This window comes from Passer domesticus, chromosome Z (assembly GCF_036417665.1).
Source record: "Passer domesticus isolate bPasDom1 chromosome Z, bPasDom1.hap1, whole genome shotgun sequence".
NCBI classification, from domain to species: Eukaryota; Metazoa; Chordata; class Aves; order Passeriformes; family Passeridae; genus Passer; species Passer domesticus.
In genome coordinates this window covers 59233176-59255325 of record NC_087512.1, presented here as the reverse complement: position 1 = coordinate 59255325, position 22150 = coordinate 59233176, and the positions used below count along the sequence as shown (strand labels likewise).

The 22150-nt window shown below is 39.2% G+C and overlaps 1 protein-coding gene across 4 annotated transcripts in view; it reads right to left on the bottom strand.

Annotated features, from left to right (window-relative positions):
• Window positions 1-22150, bottom strand: part of ADGRV1 (adhesion G protein-coupled receptor V1) — a 283830-nt gene that overhangs the window by 71712 nt on the left and 189968 nt on the right. For all 4 annotated transcript variants that reach the window (XM_064402834.1, XM_064402835.1, XM_064402836.1 and 1 more), the window contains 2 exons: window positions 10832-10948; window positions 5688-5866 (listed from right to left, as the gene is read on the bottom strand). In XM_064402834.1, the coding sequence (XP_064258904.1) occupies window positions 5688-5866; window positions 10832-10948 (296 nt within the window). The remainder of the gene's footprint in view (window positions 1-5687; window positions 5867-10831; window positions 10949-22150) is intronic.

The following is a 22150-nucleotide window of genomic DNA, read 5'->3' as shown; positions in this document are numbered from 1 at the left end:
CTGCCTGTAAAAATCTGGTAATTCAAACCTTGCTCATGGCTGAATTCAGCACTTTTGAAGTAATACAGAAAAGGAGACATGACACTTAATCCAAATGCTTAGACCGAAATTAGGTCACTCAAGCTAAAATGTTCTTGTTACTGGTCCTTGGTATAAAGAAAGCAGATTTCCATTTTAGGGAACAGCTAGTAAGCCAGGGATCTGTTCCTAGGACGTGTGCCAACACTGAGACAGTCATACAACTGGATGAGACCCAAAGCAGCACCCAGTATATTTTTCTGACTGCATTAAGGGTCAGTGCAACAGACTGACAGACTTTCGGTCAGAGAGAAACCATGGCACAAAGTGCATTGCAAAGGCCCTGGTACCAAAGCACATTTTCTATGGAGTTTCTTATCCTAATAATGTTAACAATTACTCTGTCCTGGTTTCAGTTAATTCCTCCTCAGTAGATGGTACAAGTGCTGTGTTTTGCATTGGAATGAGAATAGTATTGATTAGATACTGATGTTTTGGGTTTTGCTAGTCATATTTACCGTAAGTCAAGGACTTTTCCTTCCTTGTCTCATGCTCTGTCAGTGAAAAGGTAGGCAAAATAAACTGGAAGGAAACATTGTTGGGACAGGTGACCTGAACTGACCAAAAGGATATTTCCACACCACAGAACTTCATGGCCAGTATATAAAATGGTAAGTGCAGTCAGTCTGGGTTCAGGAAGGGGTGTTTGGCATCAGCCAGCCAAATTGGAGAGACAAATTGCACTGTGCATCACTTTAAAGAAAAAAAAAAAATCATTGTTATTATTCTAATTATTAAGATTATGATTATGATTCTTTTCAATCATTATTTTATTTTCAAACAGTAAGCACTTTTTATCTCAATATACAAGTTTCACTTTGATTCTTCTCCCCATTCAACTGCGATGGAGGAGGAAGAGAGGAGGAAGCAAAGCATGGTGTTTCAGGTCCAGCTGGGCTTAAAACTATGGCAGGCTCATCTGTTCCCTGAGCTGTCCCTATGCTTCAGATTCAGAGAAACTGCAGTGTAAGCAACAAGACGAGTTGTAACCCTTAATCACAGCAAAAATTTCATAGGTCCAGCTTTCTTTAGCTTCATTTCCCTATCCCACAGATGTGGCTCCATAATCACAGATTCAGTGATTTTCCTGCAAAAAACCTCTGCTTTGAGCTGGACTGTAGAGGACATAGAAGTATTTTGAGTTTTTTAGAAAGGAATGTCACTGGAAAATCGTTTCCATTATTTCTCATAGATATTTCATGACAATGATACAAAGAAGATATTTGAGAACATTTAGCTTAACCCTTTTTTGCTATGAGAAAATATGAAGCTGAATCCAACTGAATGGTTATTTCTACAAATTTAAAGAGGAAAATAAATGTGTGACAGGGATCCTCCTGACAAAGGAGATCATTCCTCCCTTGGGCATATAACAGGATTCTGCTAAAAGAGAGACACTTCTAGAAACTGGAGAGATTAACAGAGGTAAAAGAGCAAGCAGAAGACAGCCAAGACACAGACAAAATCACAGAATTAATTAGGCCGGAAAATAGCTCTGAGATCATTGAGCCCAACCTATGACCAAATACCACGTCAACTAAGTGCCACACCCAGCCTTTCCTTTAACACCTCCAAGTGACTTCACTACATTCCTGGACAGCCCATTCTAATATCTAGTCACTCTTTCTGTAAAGAACCTCCCCTGGTGCAGTTTGAGACTATGTCCTCTCATCCTGTCACTGGTCGTCTGGGAGACTAGGCTGATTACCACCTCACTACAGTCTCCTTTCAAGGAATTGTAGCAAGTGAGCTGAGACTCATTTTCTCCGGGCTCAGCCTCTCTTCAGAGGACTTGTGCTCCAGACCCTTCCCCAGTTCTGTTGCTCTTCTCTAAATACACTCGAAGCACCTCAATGTTCTTCCTAAATTGAGGGGTCCAAAACTGAACCCAGCACTCGAGGTCTCGCCTCACCAGTGCCCAGTACAGGAGGACAGTCACTGCTCTGGTTCTACTGTCCACACAGTTCTGACCCAGGCCAGCTGGGCCTTCTAGGCCACCTGGACACAGCTCGCTCATGTTCAGCCAGCTATTGACAAGCACCCCCAGACACTGTTTTTGCCACTCCTTTCCCAGCCACTCCATTCCCAGCCTGTAGCTCTGAATGGGGTTGTTGTGGCCGAAGTGCAGGACCTGGAACTTGGCCTTGTTGAACCTCACGCCATTGGTGTTGGACCATCAACCCAGCCTGTCTAGGTCCCTCTGCAGAGCTTTCCTACCCTCCTGCAGATCAACACTCTCATATACCTTGGTATCATTCACATATTTGCTAACAATGGACTCAACCCTCTCATCCAGATCATAAATAAAGATAATTAAATGGGAATGGGCCAACACTGATTCCCAAGAGAACATGAACAAAAAAACTCCTACTTTCTGGGAACTAGAGGAAATTACAGAGTTGGTCGCAATTGGGAAAAAAAAAGAAAACAAAAAAAGTAGGGTACAGCATGATACAGTAGTACAGTAGGCAGGGAGATATTTGCTTATAAACTTTTAAATTTTTATTCTGTCAAGTGCAGTAATTTCTCATTTTCTCATTTTCAAAAGCTACTGGTTTAGCTTATACTGTAATAAATAAAGTCCTTTGGCCTTCTTATGCTAATTTGATTTCAAGGTCTAGTCAGACTCAAAGCTTAAAGCAGCAACAAGAGTAGTTCCTGAGCTTTTAAAAGCATGCTACTGTAGGTAAGAGATTTAAAATACTCAAGTAGTTAAAAGATCAAGCTCACCTTTCAGAAGAAATTTTTCTATTAAATTAAGAAAAACTTATGAACAGATGAGTTTACAACAAGACAAAATTCACCTTAAAATCAAATTCCAAAGCTTACTGTGGTTTCCAAACTCTAGAGAGTTCAGCATTTGCTGCATTCTTGGTATATACAGCTAGTCCTCATTTCTGAAAATCTTTCCATTAAGGTTCTGAAAAGTTTTATCTCACAGTTAAACAGAGTGGTGTTTTTTCTAATAGATCTCTTAAAGTACAAAGACACAGTTCACCTAATATGGTAAAAAACATAAGGAGGTAATTTCAAACTGTAGATATTGACAAAGAGATATATAGTGCAATGGAGAGGTAAGAAGAAAGAGAAATCTGAATAATTACATAAAATCTAGCTCTCTCCAGTTTCATCCTGGAAATGCAGTTGTCACTAACGCTTACAGAACAAAGATGCAAGTAAAAGACCTAAAATAGAAATCTTTGTCAGTAAACTAGTTTTCTAATTTCTCATGTAGCCCTGAAAAATTCAGTGCTGTTGAAAGCTGGTGAACCACACCCATTTGCAAGTTTTGCCCTAACTCATCTGTTTCTGAGATCAGAAGCCAGAATTGTTAAATGACAAGTACCAGCTTTTGTTCACAAACACAAGTTTAAATGTTAATTGTGCTACACTCACTGGACTTGTACCCAAGAGACGGCCCAGAATTCTAAAAGATGCTATAAAAGAACCCTGTACTACTTTGAAATTGTACAGAATCAGCATCTTTTCTAGGCTTATTCAAAGAGACTTCAACCTTTGCAGCTGAGCAATAGGGGAATCAGCAAAGAGCAGAGTGAAAGAGCCCTTCTGTCTGTCAGTTAGGTCTTTCATTTATCACTAAATTCCAACCTTAAAAAGAAAAAGTTGCTTGGTGGCATTTATACAGACAAATTTACCAGTATTAAAAAAAATTCACACAATGCCAAAGAGAGAACTGTTCACACCATATATAAACACTGCTAAATATTAAAGCAATCAACACTACACTATTAGTTTATACAGAGACATGAGAGTCACAGAATAAAATACCGGCATTTTTATGTAGAATTTGTCATATCTGGAGGGAAACTCTATCCTAATACTTCCTTTGAAGCATAAAACCCAACATGTCTGAACTCATTTTTTGTTCAGTGCAAGTATAAAATGAACTTCTCTAAATACAGCTATATTGTTGGCTATTAATTCTGCCCATGGCATACTGGTTAAGAACAAAACAGTTGGTCAGACAACACATTAATGCAAAAATGGGTTGCCTGAAGGAGTGATTGCTTAGGAGAGAGTTAGGATATCAGGCTTCACCACTTCTGTTACTTTAACCAGTTTTCCAGCTCTCGTATGTGAGGAGTTCTTACCAGCACACTACTGTTTTCAAACTGTTTCTGGGGCTGATTCTGAAGTCAGTATGCAATGAGTTTGGATTTGGAAATCTCCTTGTCACTTTTTCCACTACTGCATTCTGGCTTGGAGAAAACAAACCAAGTGCTGTTGTTCAATCTGTCCTCTTTTTTACATTCTGTCTTTCAAAGTCATCTTGTATAGATAAAAACAAGCCTTACAGTGCCCTTCAAATCAATGAGGAATGAGCATTGATGCTATTTATGAAAATTTTTGCAGATATCTCTTAGAGTGTTCATGTTGACTGAGATAGAATAAGCTGCGCATTCACTAAGCTTGGGATGATTTCTGTCATTTTCCCACTGTAACAGAATGCTGGAAAAGTTCTATATTTAATTTTGGTAATGGTTGGACTGAATAATTTTCCTCTACTTAATAATTTTATTAGAATTGTGTAAGGTTTTTCCTTGTTTTTTAAAGAATGAGACATGGACATCAAAAGAAAACAACTGGGAAACTGTTTCACTACATAATGATACCATCAACACACAGTATGGCTTCAGTTGGAGAACTTGATTATGTTACACATATTTCTTGTGTTTACGATGCACAAAGAAGCATTTTACCATAAAGAAAAAGACACGTTCTGTGAAGAAATATTGATGTGTATGGCATGGTATACGCCTATGGAACACTGCCTGATATAACATAAATATCAGCAACGGTTTGTTGTTGTGGACCTCAGTCATATTTCGGAATTGAGTTGGTGTCTATGAATGTGGGACTAAACTTCATCCAACATGGTCACAGAACTTGTGGTACCCAATGTAACTCATTTACATCAAAATCAGGTATTCCTGCTTACCATGCAGTAAGATTCATTACCATTACAATACAGATTCACACGGATATGCAGATATGCATATACAAATAATATTTATAAGGACATATGTATGTATATATATACTTGCATATATTTAAACATCAGTATGAAATTCAAGTATCTACTCACAGGAATTCCCTTGGCGTGACAAAAAACACAACACTAAATTTTGCTTTCTTATAATGGAATGATGCACACTGTATCTTCCTCTTTTATTAAAGACAGATGAATATTCTCCTGCTGTGGGTCTACCCTGAAAGCAACGTCATATGATGTTTTCATAAAAAGAATTTGTACATGTGTTTTAAAAAGAAGACGTGTGTTTATTTTCTGCACATGAAGCATGTAATTGTGATAAAAAATCATTAAGTATATTATCCTTATATCCTAGAAGAGCTATCATCACAGATTACGTTTGCCAGAAAAGAAGCCAAAGAAAAAAAAAGGTATGAAAGAGCAAAAATATTTATCTATGTATCTCCACTTAAATGTGTCTGGTTCTATGAAGATATAATGTTTTAATTAGGAGAGTTTTCTATGCTTATATATGACTCTCCACATGGAAGAAAATTAAGTACAAACCAAAACAGATAGTACAATGCCTAGTTCATGGTTCTAAGGAAACACTTACAGATCACTGTAGACAAGGCCATAAATCTGTGCGGTGCTGTGATGGTAAATTCCTCTCAGGATAATTAGAAGGAGGATAACAACAAAAGCTGGAAGCCCCCAACTCAAAAGGAAGTAAAGCAGATAACGCCTTTCTGTGTGTTCATCATTCATCACAAGGACATACCAGAAATTAACTGCCTGAAGAATAAAGCACAAAAACAATCAGTAGACTTGCTGGTTATAAACTATGCCAAAAAATTAATCACGCTGAAGGTCACAATGCAGCATATTTCTCCCCCAGTGCATGTGTATGTATAAACACTATTCAACAAAAATACTTTGTCCTCACTTTTTCTCGTTAAGTAAAGAAAACACATTACAAAAACAATATGCTTATTTATAAAACTATTTTGAACTAGACTAACAGAGAAAGAGACACCCTCTTTAGTAGAGAACATTATTTTTGCTATGTAAAAATAGCTTTTTGGGGCAAAAGAAACTTTTTTCTCTAGATATTCATACCTTCACATAGAAGACTGGCATATAGTATTTCTAAGTCTTATCTGTATTTAATATTTTTATCTTATTGTTCAGCTGTATGTATATTGTAGGAAACACACTATGCTCCTTTGATGGTTCTGTTATCCTGTTCTGTGCTTGGCAGTACAATACAGACATGGAGCAAGTCCAGCAATGCTTGATGTGGATGATAGAGGGATGAAAAACTTCTCCCATGAGGGGAGGCTGAGGGAGCTGTGGCTGTTCAGCCTGGAAAGAGGATGCTCAGGGGGATCATATCCATATGTATAAACATCTGATAGGAGTCAGTGACTAAGAATGAGACACTCTCCTCACTGATACTCCATGGTGGGGCAAGAGGCAATGGGCCCAAATTAACATACAAGAAGCTCCATCTGCATTCAAGAAAAAGCTTTCTTATTGTGAGGGTGGTCACAAACACTGGGCCAAGATGCCCACAGAGGTTGTGAAGTATGCATCCTTAGATAATCAAAACCACACTGACCACGGTCCCTGAGCAACCTGCTCTAGCTTTTTGAGGTAGGGTTTTGCACTAGACAGCCTCAAGGTACCTCTAAAACTTCAACAGTTCTATGATTCAGTGTAATATATGCATAACAGTTTGAGAATAAGCTGGAAATAAATGAATGTAAACTCACAGGGCATCTCTAAAACAGACCATGTTTTCTTATGATCAACTTATCATCAAACAGAATAATGTGGCTTAAAACCTTATATGAATCAAAATAGTGGAAGAGCTGAAACCCCTTGGAAGAACTGATAATATGAGTAAGGAAACCCTTCAAGTAAAACAGAATACTTAACATATAGCTTGATATGAAAATTTGAATTTTCTTCAAGATGTTCATAATAGAAACGCTGTCATGGGTGAGCATTTTTTAAAGCACATCTACACACTGCTGTCTAATAAACAACTAAGCTATCCATAATATTTTTTAAAATTTTTCTTCACTTTTTCCACTTCAAAAATGTTATATCACCTACAGATCCACATGCTATATTATGATTTCAGGCCTTTTATATGAGGGCATAAGGGATTAATTGTCTTTTTGTGCATATAAGGTATCTAATTCCAGCTTGTGCCTTTAAGCATGTCTTGTCAGTCAGTGGAGACAGGACTGGCACATTCAGGCACTCATTAATCCTAACCCAAGCACAATCATCTCTCTCTATGGCCTACACAAGGGTTTCATATAATAATGCTGATTTACAGGCTTCATTTTCAGCCATCTATTGTAAGAATAAGTAAAAATTAATATACTGTGACAAGACAATGCAACATGATTATTTTATTGAGGGAAATTTTACACATTTCCCTCAGCCATGGGTTTGTCTACCCCTTGGTTCAGGAACACCTAATTTTCCCATTAAAGTGCTTAATTAGTTGTTTCTGGATTCCTATGTAGGTCTCATTAGTCATCTATCATTTCAGATTTTTTTCTGTGATTTATATAGTATGAATATGCAATACTTTTTCTCATTGACAATAAAGCACATTGGATGGTACCAACTTGTTTAAAAAAAGATTAGTAACTGTTTTAAATGCCTTTTTTAGAGAATGAGATTTCATAGCTATATCCAGTGTATACAATTATATTAATTATATAATAACTATTATGCCTTTTTTGGTTTTTGTTTGGTGATTGGTGCTATATGAACAAAGGCAAAGTTTATTTTCTTGAAAAGATCACAGGTAAATCCCACCACATAACGGCAACTATCCTGTGTAGGTTGAAAGAACACAGAAAAACTATTAATTCCATTGCTGGACATGCATAGGAAGAAAATATTAAACAGATGAAAATTTTATTTGGACAAAAAATCCACAGCTTGTGGAAAGATTTGGTTGTTCTGTTCACTTTTATGTGGGACTGAAAATTCATTGAAAATTCTATTTGTCACTTCACGTCAGTAAACACACTTCAGTTACACACCTTTATAGTGCTGGCTAGGCTGTGTCTCACTGAAAGCACTTCCAGACAGCAAAATGCTTGAACTATATAGGCCATTACACTCAGGGACTGCTGGTTCTAACAGTTCTGACAACCTGGTGAACATTGCTCTTAGTCACCCAACTGAAACTGCTTCCTATGAAGTCATCCCTCATGTCCTTGTTCTGTGTTTGGTTAGCCGTATTTAGTTATCTCACCTCATTTATCACAGCATAACACTTAATACCACAGCTGCTATAAAGGTGTAAGTGAGGTTGGATTATCCACATTTTCTGCACAGTCACATATGTACTTTAATAATTACTAGTCCTTATATTCAACCCTTTTTGATGCTTCAAAAGGTAATCAATTAAATAATACAGGAGCTAATTTTAGCAAATCCTTTCCTGTTGCCATGCTGCAACAATTACCAGTTCAACAGAAGAATAAAATGTACAGTCCATTTTCCAGCTGCTCGGGTAGAAGTACAAATGATCAAGTTGTGATTTGTTCTGATATAGAATACAAAATAATTGTTTATTCACAGAACACCCTAATGAGACAATGTGAACTTCAGTGAAGGTCTTTTCTTTTAAAATTAAGCAATTAACGGAAATTACATTCTCAAACCTGGGACACATTTATTTAATTGTTTAATCATTCATTAATTTATCTTTAGTGATAATCACAGAATTTTAGAAATTTTTGTGTTGGAAGGGGCCACCTAGTTGCCCATCTACTACGATAGGACATTTTCCACTGGACCAGTGTCCTGCTACCAGCCAGAACAGGGGTAATTTTTGCAGTAGCCATGGCTGGGACCCAGAGGTTATTCTATATCACCTCCCAGCACTGCTGGAGGTTGGGGGAAGGAACTCTTCTGGGGAGAAGGGGCTTGTTCTGGGTCAGTATAGTGTGGTGGAGGGAGCAGTTGGGTCGTGCTGTTTCCATGTGAATAGTTCACCTCTTTCTGGTACCCTCTGTCAGTATTGTTGTTGTACTGTTTGTTCCCTTGTCTCATTGCTGTTTCTAGCACAATGCTCTTCTCTCAACCCATGCTCTTTGCAGGGCAGAGGGAGGGGGAGGCTGGAAGTAAGAGAGCAGTGCATGGATTCAGTAGGAGAATAAAAATTAAACTGGAGAATACCAGACCTAAATGAGGACAACAACGTTGCTCAAAGTCTCATCTCCAAACTGCCCTTGAACACTTCCAGGGATGAAGTAGCCACAACTTGGCAACCTGGGCAACCTGTTCCAGTGCCCCACCACCTGTGATAATCTGCAGATAGCTGACAAAAAACGGGTGCAAAATATTTTATTTAAAGTCATTTCAAATTCAGTAGGAAAACTTCTATTTTCCTTCTTTCTTCTTTTTACAAATAGTTGGAGGTGTCATTTTATAATAATTTTATGCTTTTATATAATTCCTCTTTTGAAGCTGTTAGGCAGTCTACAAATTATTCCTTACAAAATAATTATTATTTACAAAATAATTTAGAGTTGTTAACCTACAAGAACATTGTTTGCCAAGCAAACAAGTTTCTTTATTGAGGTCATCTACATGTAAATTGTGAAGGCTAATGAGCACAGCTGAGCTGTTGGAGAGGCCACTGTGGTTCTCAATCAATATGAGCCTGACATATCTCAGGAAAACACCACATATCACATGAATATTATCGGGAGAGAAAGCTGCATTTAGATGCACAGATATATAAAACTGTATGCTATAACAAATGTGCTTGGGGCAAATCTCTTAAAATAACAGAAAAATAAATCACTTAACTCAAATACTGATGCTAAATATACATTTCTAAATGAGAACATAATAATGTCTTTTTTCTAGTAACTCCACAGCTTGTTACTTTGACTAACTTACAACTAGTAATTTTCCATAACTAATTTGACTGTTCATGGAGTTCCATATTAGTTCAATTGTTTTTTTTCAACCATTTACTGTTCTAGAATATATCAAATGAGCAACAGAGCTGTGAGTAGTCTGGAGCAGTAGACTAATGAGGAATGGCTGAGGGAGCTGGGGGTGTTCAGCCTAGACAAAAGGGTGAGGGGACATGGAGGTTTAGTTGTGGATTTGGCAGTACTGACTTAACAGTTGAACTTGACGATACTAGAGGGCTTCTCCTAAATTATTCTATGATTCTATAAAAATATGGTGATAATTATGAATACATATAGTCTATATTTTAATACAAACTTGTGAAGGAATGTTTGTCATGTTATACATGACTATAATGACTATAATGACTATAATGACTAAAATGCCACTGAATCAACAAATTACAGTGTAGTTTACATTTACACTTCATTTGTAAGAGACTGCTTCAAAAGACCAAATAAGAGACATTTAGAAAAACTGTTAAGAGTAAGAAAAATAATTCTTCCTTGCTCTGAGACAATTCTTTGTTGTTCTGAGAATGAATAGTTGTAATGGAAATGAGAGGAAAAAGTCTTTATAGTGTTTGTATATTTACCCTTGGAATTGTGTTGCTGTAGATTTATGGCCTTCTAGTAGCATTGAATTTAGGTGCTCTATATCTCTCTTATATATAGATATACAGATATGTATATATATATATATATATATATGCACTAAAATAAAATAGAAATGAAGTCTAACTATTAGTTACTTTTACAGGTGTTTTGGGAAAATTATAAAAAGGACTAAGAAACCAACCTGAATAAGCATCCAGCTGAACTGGCAGAGGTAAAGGTAATGGGTAACAGACGCAAGGGCAAAGCAGCTTTCCTCTGAGATATGCTGGCTCATGTAAGCAGAGGCCAGAAATGAAACCTGCCAGGGAAAAAAGAATACATTCATATTGGAATTAAGCAGAATTAATTTAATATTAACAAAAAGGGAAAAAACTTAGTTTGGAAGTAAAACATACACTAAATTATTATTTCAGAGACTCTGGAAACATATCTTGAACATCTTAGACATTTAACATTCACCCAAAAGTTATGCTTAAGCACTGTCAACCCCTAAAGCAGTTGGATTTGCGGAAGCCTTAGTTGACAAGCTGTCGTCTTACACCTAGGTGTATTTTTGGCTGGAATGGAAAATAATATTGGTACTGCACTGATGTTCTTGCGGTTGCTAGATAATGTTTATCTGAACTTAGGGCTTTTTAATTTTCCATGCTCTGTGCTGTACCACTCTTAAATTACTTTTTGTTTTACAAATCTGACACCTGAGACTCTGCTGGCAAGGGTCAAGCTTGAAGAATGAAGAAGCACACCTGAGAGGGAGGGTATGTGTGGGTAAAGAGTCAGGAGAGGCACCCATGGGCCATCTGGAGCTGCCTGCTGTGAAGGGACCCCAGTCCCAGCAGTGACAGTCTCAGGTGGCACATGTGTAACTCCTTAAGTCGTGTGAGAATGTTCCGGCAGTGGCCTCTCCACACACTGCCCCCTTATATGACAAGACTATGAGAGACTAAATATTTATTGTTTAAAATTGTTCCCATGCAACGTTAGACAGGTTTTGCAATTGGGGTGCAGATTTTCCTGTATAAGACTAAGAGAGATGTTATCTTCTTATTTTAATAAATCCAGCTATTTTATCAAGTAAACAAACAAACTGGAAGCATTTACTGTCTTCAGGCTGTCAGACTTGTAGGAATATAATACGTCAGCCCCTAAGATAGGGGCAATATCTTGTCCAATACTGGACAAAAGGGAAGAAGCAACTATTCCTTTGTCTAATACCATACCAGGATTTCACATTCACAAGACAGTTACAATTTGGGTTTTCTTCCACAGATATGCCAAATATCAAAGGACTATATGTTGGCTGGATAATTAGCCAATGCATTGTCTAAGGAACAAAGGTATTCCAACTCTGACTGCAAGGAATGCAGCTAGACAATTTCAACATAGCATTTTAAATTAAAACACAACTCAGAAATCTTAAGCTCTGTCTTCTGTAAATTTCTTTACAGAAGAAATGGCTCTACAAGCAAAATTCATAAAAGACTTAAAGTGTTCACATAAAGAAAGGTTCTACTCATCCACTGTGCTGATCATTTTCCTTTTGCCTGACAAAAAGTACTACTTTTCTGACCAAAAGCCCATTGACTTGTTAGCAACAGAAAGTAATGGGCTCTGGAGACAGATTTGAGCGAGGTGCAAGGGGTGGAGCTTCCTGAGTTGCAGCTGAGTGGCTGATTATAAGAGGTCTCAGGGGAGCGCGGCGACCCGGAGCGCGGCGACCAGGAGCGGGCAAACAGGGGTGTGGTGAGTCTCTGGGGCATATACAGGGCAGTTTGCGCGGCAGTTCGCGCAGGCAGGGCAAGCAGGCAGGGTTGCCAGCTTTCTTGCTAGTAAGGAGTCCTCTCTCTTCTTTGAGGTTTTCCTGCTGCCTGGTTGTGGTTGAGGTGTCTGTTACTAATGGTTTCTACAAGGTCAAAAACTGTGGCTGGTGTAAATGGGGAAGTGGAGCCCTCCAAAAAGGATGTGTCTCTACAGACCCATCCATGCCCAGAGTGTTTGAGCTTATCTGTGGCTTCAGGGACTGTTGTGGAGGAGACATGCCTGCGATGTGAGCAAGTGAATGACCTCCTCTCATTGGTGGCTGAGCTTAGGGAGGAAGTTGAAAGATTAAGGAGCATCAGGGAAAGTGAAAGGGAAATAGACTGGTGGAGTTCAGCCCTTCCATCTTTAAACGAGGCCTCTGACCGAGAGACTGAGAACTTATATGCCTACCACTCTCAGGCAAGAGAAGTGCACCTGGTGGATGAAGAGGAGTGGAAATTGGTCCCCATTCGGGGAGGTAATAACAAAAACTCCTCCCCATCCCCATCATCCAGCCAGGTACCACTACAGAATAAGTATGAGGTCCTGGAACTAGAGACCCAACTAGATGACTTAGAAGAAAACTGTCTGCCCATTAAGCCCCCCAGTTATGATCCATCTGTAAGATGGATCACTACCTCTAACATCAAGAAAAAAAGAAGGGTAATCGTAGTAGGTGATTCCCTTCTGAAGGGAACTGAGGGTCCCATCTGTCGACCAGACCCATCCCACAGGGAGGTCTGTTGCCTCCCTGGGGCCCGGGTACAAGATATCACTGAGAGACTTCCTGGGCTGATTCAGCCCTCTGATTATTATCCACTACTGATACTCCAGGCTGGCAGTGATGAGATTGAAAAGAGGAGTGTCAAGGCAATTAGAAAGGACTTTAGGGTATTGGGGCAGGTAGTTGAAAGGTCAGGAGCTCAGGTAGTGTTCTGCTCAGTCCCTTTGGTGGCAGAGGAAAATGATGAAAAAAACAGGAGAATCCGCATCATCAACAAATGGCTTAAAGGTTGGTGTCATCGGCAAAATTTTGGATTCTTTGATCATGGGGAAACTTTTACAGCATCTGCTCTGCTGGAACCAGATGGGATACATCTCTCTGTTAAGGGCAAAAGGTTTTTAGCTCATGAACTGGCAGACCTCATTGAGAGGGCTTTAAACTAGGTTTGAAGGGGGAAGGGGATGCAGCTGGGCTCTCTGGAAGCAGGCCCAAGGGTTACAAGGCCAAGTTAGGGGCGAAGTCAGTAGCCCAGCTGAGGTGCATGTGTACCAATGCACGCAGCTTGGGCAACAAACAAGAAGAGCTGGAGGCCATGGTGCAGCTGCAGAGCTATGATGTAGTTGCCATCACAGAAACATGGTGGGATGACTCACATGGCTGGAGCGCTGCACTGGATGGCTACAAGCTCTTCAGAAGAGACAGGAAAGGAAGAAGAGGTGGAGGGGTAGCCCTTTATATTAAGCAGACTCTTGTTGCCATAGAAATTGAAACTAAGGAAGATGGAGTTGAATGTCTATGGATAAGAATTAAGGGGAAGGCCAACAAGGCTGACACCCTACTGGGAGTCTGTTATCGTCCACCCAACCAGGAAGAAGAGGTTGATGACTTGTTCTATAAGCAGCTAGGTAATGTTTCAAGATCATCAGCCCTTGTTCTTGTGGGTGACTTCAACCTACCAGACATCTGCTGGGAACTTAATACAGCAGAAAAGAAGCAGTCCAAGAAATTCTTAGAGAGTATGGAAGACAATTTTCTGTCACAGCTGGTGGGTGAACCCACCAGGGGAGGGACTATGTTAGATCTGCTGTTTACAAATAGAGATGGGCTGGTGGCAGATGTGATGGTTGGAGGTCGCTTGGGTCAGAGTGATCATGAAATAATAGAGTTCTCAATATTTGGTGAAGTCAGAAGGAGCACCAGTAAGACTCTTGCACTGGATTTCCGGAGGGCAGACTTTGGCCTGTTTAGGAGACTTATTCAAAGCGTCCCTTGGGAGACAGCCCTTAAAAACAAAGGAGTTCAGGAAGGGTGGACATGCCTCAAAACAGAGATCTTGAGGGCACAGGAACAGACTGTCCCTGTGTGCTGAAAAATAAGTCAGTGGGGTAAACGTCCAGCCTGGCTGGGCAAAGAGGTTCTAGAGGAACTCAGGAATAAAAAGAGGACCTATCAGCTTTGGAAGGAGGGTCAGGTCTCTAAGGAAGTATTCAAGAAGGCTGCTAGAGCATGCAGGAAGAAAATTAGGGAGGCCAAATCTCAGTTTGAAATTAGAATCCTTTACTTCTGTAAAGGATAACAAAAAATGTTTTTACAAATACATTAATGCTAGAAGGAAGGGTAAGACCAGCCTTAGTTCCCTATTGGACAAGGCAGGGAACTTAGTATCTGCAGATGAGGAGAAGGCAGAAGTGCTTAATGACTACTTTGCCTCAGTTTTTAGTGGGAAGATGACTTGCCTTCAAGATACCTGCCCCCCTGGGCTGGTTGATGGGGTCAGGGAGCAGAATGGTTCCCCCTTTATCCAAGAGGAGACAGTCAAAGAACTACTGAAATGCCTGGATGTTCATAAATCTATGGGACCTGACGGGATCCACCCCAGGGTAATGAGAGAGCTGGCAGATGAGCTTACAAAGCCACTCTCCATAATTTACCAACAGTCCTGGCTCACTGGTGAGGTTCCGGAAGACTGGAAGCTGGCCAATGTGACACCCATTCACAAAAAGGGTGCAAAGGACTCCTGGTAATTATAGACCAGTCAGTCTGACCTCAGTACCTGGCAAAATAATGGAACAGTTTATATTAAGTACCATCATGAAGAATTTACAGGATGGCCAGGGTATCAGACCCAGTCAGCATGGGTTTAGGAAGGGTAGGTCATGTTTAACCAACCTGGTCACCTTTTATGACCAGGTAACCCGCCTAGTGGATGCAGGGAAGGCTGTAGATGTTGTTTATTTGGATTTCAGCAAGGCCTTTGACACTGTCTCCCACAGCATACTCCTAGATAAGCTGGCAGCCTGTGGCTTGGACAGGAACATTCTGTGCTGGGTTAGGAACTGGCTGCATGGCCGAGCCCAGAGAGTGGTCGTGAATGGTGCTGCATCCAGCTGGAGGCCAGTCACCAGTGGTGTCCCTCAGGGGTCTGTGCTGGGGCCAGTTCTGTTTAATATTTTTATTGATGATATGGATGAGGGTTTAGAGTCTTTCATTAGTAAATTTGCAGATGACACTAAGCTGGGAGCATGTGTCGATCAGTTAGAGGGACAGAGAGCTTTGCAGAAGGACTTGGAACGGTTGGATGGATGGGCAGAATCCAATGGGATGAAGTTCAACAAGTCCAAGTGCCGAGTCCTGCACTTTGGCCACAATAACCCCCTGCAGCGTTATAGGCTGGGGATGGTGTGGCTGGACAGTGCTCATGTGGAAAGGGACCTGGGAGTACTGGTTGACAGTCGGCTGAACATGAGCCACCAGTGTGCTCAGGTGGCCAAGAAGGCCAATGGCATCCTGGCCAGTATCAGGAATAGTGTGTCCAGCAGGAGCAGGGAGGTCATTCTTCCCCTGTACTCGGCACTGGTGAGGCCACACCTAGAGTACTGTGTCCAGTTCTGGGCCCCTCAGTTTAGGAGGGACGCTGAGATGCTTGAGCATGTCCAAAGGAGAGCAACGAGGCTGGTGAGGGGCTTGGAACACAAGCCATATGAGGAACGACTAAGAGAGCTGGGTTTGTTTAGCCTGGAGAAGAGAAGACTCAGAGGTGACCTTATCACTCTCTACAACTTCTTGAAGGGTGGCTGTAGTGAGCTGGGGGTCAGTCTCTTTCTCCGAGCAACAACAGATAGAACAAGAGGACACAGTCTCAAGCTGCGCCTAGGGAGATACAGGTTAGACCTAAGGAGGAAGTTTTTCACAGAAAGAGTGGTCAAACACTGGAATCATCTGCCCAGGGAGGTGGTAGAGTCACCATCCCTGGATGTGTTTAAAAGGAGACTAGATGTGGCACTTAGTGCCATGACCTAGTTGAGGTATAAGATAGGATGGGTTGGACTCGATGATCTTGAAGGTCTCTTCCAACCTAGAAATTCTGTGATTCTGTGATTCTGTGATTTTATGTACAGTAGATGGGATAGGTAAGAAAGTTAAAGCAAATTAAGTGATTTGGGATATATGTGGACACTGTATTTGCGACAAAATACTCATATGGTATTATACATAGTATATCAGCACTAACCATGACAAACTGGAATTACTATTGCTTTGTATTGCACTTATTTTTCATACATAATTTCTTCAGTCTTCTAGTCTTTCCTTTTTCTCTTTTGTACAATATTAAAAATACAACTTAGATTCATTGTTTTCTCGGTAAATTTCTGTTTTGAGGCCATGTTCTGCTAAATAAGGCCCAGATCTCCTAATTCTGAACTTAGAGTTTAATAAATTCTGCAATCATTAGAAAGCTCATTGAATTGTTCACATCATTTATAGCTGGCATCTTACACAGTCTCTTTATCATAAAAGTACCCTTATAAAGACAGTATAATGTTACCTCACCATGAAATTGAAGAATATCAATGAACAACTGAGGAACAAGTGGACTAAAAATAATTATGAAAAATATTTCAAGATCTAAAGACAAAAAATGCACATTCAATATTTTATGTGGTATTTATCAGCTTCTGCTGGGAATTGGCATCTAAATCATGGCCACATAATCATTCAGTTATTAAGAGGTTAACACACAGATTAATAAGGACTAGTCTTTGCCAAATTCTGACACTGCTGAAAGAAATCCAATCATCTGGAGTGGGTTACACACAATTGAAATATCTCTGCAATAGCTGCCACTCATAAGGGATAAATAAGAAGTGTTTGTGGAAACAACCCCACAGTACCAGCTCTCTCAAACACCACCAGTAGTAACTTGTCTGAGACTTGAACAAATACTTCTACTGACAACAAGCATCTGGGTGGAAAGGCTTTACAACCTTTGATCTCTGAAGGTTTGTGTGTATGTCAAGGACAGACTGCTAGGCTAGAGTCAAATAGGGGATGCAAACACAAAAGCAGACTGATGGAGTCAGTCTTTTGGACTGAATGTTGGCTTGAAAGCATTTTGTATTTATAACCAAGAAACTATAATTCCTAAAACTCTCCTGTGCTTCAAGAAAAAGAAGGTTTTGCATATCAAAAAAGAGGAGTATATCAACAGTTTTCCAACTGCATTTCCAATAATGCAAAGAGTCTAAAGATGTGCTAAAAAAAGCATAACTTTGACAGAAACTGACTTTTCTTAAAGGAACAAGACAACAATATGACTGGAGTAATCCCTCAGCTAAAACTTCACTGTACTTAGTGGCCTTAGAGTATTTTATTTAAAAAAAAGGTAAAATATAAAATTTTCATAGACTTGTTGTTTGTATCTTGGTTGGAAGCTACAAATAAGAGTTTATAACACAAAAAACCCCACAAACCAACAAATATGCCTTCCCAATAAGTGTTCCTTAGACTAATTGCCTCATGTCCTCTGTGCCTCACTTAGTTATTAACTGTAGGCTTCAACCTTTTTTAACAAGGAACTTATTACTTTAATAACAAAAACTTGTGCCATATATTGGAACAAGTTGTTCACTCTTGGATCTTTAAAATATATGCTTATTATATTACCAATCGTCCAGAGCTCTTTTTACAGAGAACTTATAGTTTAAATAGCCCTTTTCAAACTTTTTTCTGTTTGGAGTCAAATCTAATGTATTTACTTTTCCTGCCTCACTGCAAAATTTTACATTATTCTCTCTTCATTTATATAAAAGAACCCCCACTCATCTACTATTGGGGCACACAAGACAGACAGTATTTTGGGCATTATTGGCATAAAAGATTTGGTAATCAGGATGCCTTGGCAAGAGCAAACAGAACTTTGAGGATTAAATCAAGACTAGCTGAAGATTAAATCAAGACTTACTGGAAAAGAAAATTACGTCCAGACTTCTGCAAGCAAGAGATGTTGCGAAATGTGTAAGTTTGTTTATGTGACAATTAACCCAATCATTGTAGTAAAACATTACTAGTCTCCCTAAAATGGTCCACAAGCATATGTAGTCCACGATAGGATTGGATTTTTCTGACCATCTCAGAGTCTCCCCATCTCTCTCATCATCACTGATAACCTACCAACCAGCTAACCAACCAACCTTAACAAAAATTCCACACAAGAAGACAACACTCTTGTCAAACAAACCAAATGTACAAAGTTTATTAACTGATGCCAGCTATAAATGATGTGAACAATTCAATGAGCTTTCTAATGATTGCAGAATTTATTAAACTCTAAGTTCAGAATTAGGAGATCTGGGCCTTATTTAGCAGAACATGGCCTCAAAACAGAAATTTACCGAGAAAACAATGAATCTAAGTTGTATTTTTAATATTGTACAAAAGAGAAAAAGGAAAGACTAGAAGACTGAAGAAATTATGTATGAAAAATAAGTGCAATACAAAGCAATAGTAATTCCAGTTTGTCATGGTTAGTGCTGAAATGCTACCATATATTAGATTTTAAAATGAGGATACAGCACATGACACAAGGAAACAAATCTTATCTTTACATTGCAACAAATGTAGAAATACTAAATGTGTTCTTTGCCCCAGACTTTTCTAGTAAGACAAGCCTTCAGGGATGCCATGTCCCAGAAACTGGCGGATGAGGTTGGAGCAAGGAAGATATACCCTCGGTGGCAGAGGGTCAGGACAGGGAACAATTTACACATAGGACCATGGCACCTGATGGGGTGTTCACATGGGTGTTGAGTGAGCTGGCTGTTGTCATTGCAAGGCCACTTGAGATAACCTTTCAACAATCAGGTGACTAGGAAGTGCCCAAAGATTGGAGGAAAGCAAAGGCCAAGAAGTGCAAGGAGGAGGATCAGGGCAACTACAAGTTGGTCAGCTTCACCTCCACCCTTGGGTATATGACGGAGCAGCAAAGCCTGCAAACAATTTACAGGCACATTAAGGATGAGACAATTGCTAGAAGTAGCCAGCATGGTTTCAGTGAGGGAAAGTCATGCTTGACCAACTTGAAAAACTTCTGTGATGAAGTCACTGGCCTGGTAGATGAAGAGAGAGCAGCATATATTGTCTACCTGGACTTTAGTAAAGTCCACTTAGACTATTTGTCTACCTGGACTTTGACTTCTTCTCTGCTAAGATATTCATAGATGAGCTGTTGACTTGTGGGCTGGAAATGCAGACAGTGAGGTTGACTCAAAACTAATTTGAACTTGCTTGGAAAGTACTGATTTTCAGTGGTTTACATGACAACACTTCAGAACTGTTCAAAGAACTGCAATGAAGCTGACGAATTTGAAGCATCGTGACAAAAGAAAGAATATTCCTTAAAACAAAACAAAACAAACCCAAAAAATCACAAAAAACTAAAGAATACATTTTTCCTTTCATTTTGTGGCAAACCATATCACAAAATGTATTTCCATTCAGAGAATGAGCAACACCCAGTGAGAAGGACCAGAAGGTTTGTCTTTTAAAAACCGTAGGTAACTGATTTACCATGTTCCAGTCAATTCAAACCAGTCTGTCTTAATGTTCTGTCCCAATTTTTCAGCCAGACAATGCAGTAAATACTGAAAAAAGTATTTTATAAATAACCAAGTCTATGCACTATTAGCCATACAAGTTGTAAGCCAGAAAGTTTCAGCACTGATACTGCAAGTGTTAAAACCCTGAGAAAGTAAGTAAAATAAAAGGTAAAAAAAAAAATCAGTAAAACATAATTTATAGTTTAAGAACTTAAAAATGATTTCACAAGGGCAGAATAAATCTGAGAGGAAAAATCTTTCCCAATTCCAAGAAGTGACAAAAGGGCAGCATTTTGTGATGGGTCAAAAAAAAAGAAAGAGAATATCTTGCAATACTTTAGGGGAGTAGCTGTGGACAAGCTAACCCTGGCAAATATAAAAGCATCAAGCAGCTGAACAAGCACTTAGCCCTGGAAGAGGGCACAGGCATAAGGTCTGACAAATCAGCTCATAACAGTTTTACTTTCCCATTTCAGCAGGAAGCACTCTGCCTCCTGCAGCTGAGACACATGATCCTTCCCACCTAGACAAACCCACAGAGCAACTGGTCAACTCTTTTAAAACACTTTGGAGTGTGCCTGTGAGGAACATGTCAGTACATTTATGCCACGTTTTTGCAATGTTTCACAGTATGAACTAACAAAGCTTTAGACCTTCTCTTCTTCTAGACAGAAATGGGTTCTCATATGTCTTACTGAAATGGATCCTAATAGTGGCCATCTAATTTCTTTTCACATTATACAATTTTTTTGTCTTTTATCAATTTTATTAATTTTTCTGCAATGAACAATAACGTAGGAAAATAAACACATTTAAACGCTCATGTCCTCACTGAATTGCTCTCTTATGCTTTGATTTTACTTTATATGGCTAAAATAGGGGTTCCCTCCTTGAACACAGGGACACTGCTTAGTAATAGTACACATGAATTATACTTTTTGTTGCTGCTTCATAGGACTGGACAGCACTGATGTGAGTCAAGTCTTCTTGTGTTTTATGTTCTGATATTAAATGCCAGGAGAAAAATACCAATATCATGGGATGATAAAAAAACTGGAGAGATTCATGGCCACCAGCAAATATTCTAAATCACTCTTTCTGGAAAAAGTAACAATACAACATACAGCATGTATCAGAGCACAGAGGAAAAGGTTATATAAATTAGAAGATCCAAAACATAGTATGTAACTGTGTGAAAAGTTCCATAACTAGCTTTTTATTTCATATTTATTCTGTATTAATATTTTTTAAATAAGCAGGTAAAGTTCCTTTTTAAATTTATATAGATGTTAAATGACTTCACTGATCATTACGCATTTTATTTGAGAGGAGTACTTTGTAACTGACACCACAAAAAACCCCATATATATGGGTTAAGCTTTATTTGTGTTTTCAGTTAAGTCAGTGAACATACATATTAAAAAATAAGTACCTTATGAACAGCATCACCATAGACTTAATCTATAATTTGTATGCATTTTGTATTTTAGAGCTATTTTATGTTTATGATTTATTTGCTTAGATTGTTTATTCTTTATCACTGTAAACTGACATTGTAAGAAATGCTAAACAGCTAACTGAAATAAAATACCTTGAAATGCTGAAATTATATTTATAACAGTGACACACAGTGCTTTTGTAAAGATGTCTACATTTTATTAGGCAGCAGCAGAACTGGAAATCATTTTCAGTAGTGATTAGACATCAATAACCACCCTTCCCCCAGCTGGGCAGGACGGTAGCTGGTTTTATGCTGGTTGAATCCCTGCCCTCTTTCCTTCCCATTTTTAGGGACATAGACTTTTTTTGCTTCTCTGAGCAAGGAGGTAGCAATCTGAGGGTGCAGGATAGAGGTAGGAGGGTGTGAGCACAGCAGCACACAGCTGGCTATGCAGTTGAAGTCAGCTGTTGGGGAAAGACTGGGGTAGCTCACACCCTCCTCAAAACACGCCTGACACAAGCACCCAACTACATGAGGTCCTCTAACACCATTTGTCTTCTGCTCCAATCGTACTGTACCTTATGAATAATATGTTGAGGAAAAATAAAGACTAACATGCTCTTAGAAGGTCCTAACCCATTTAGTTTTAGAACCAGATTC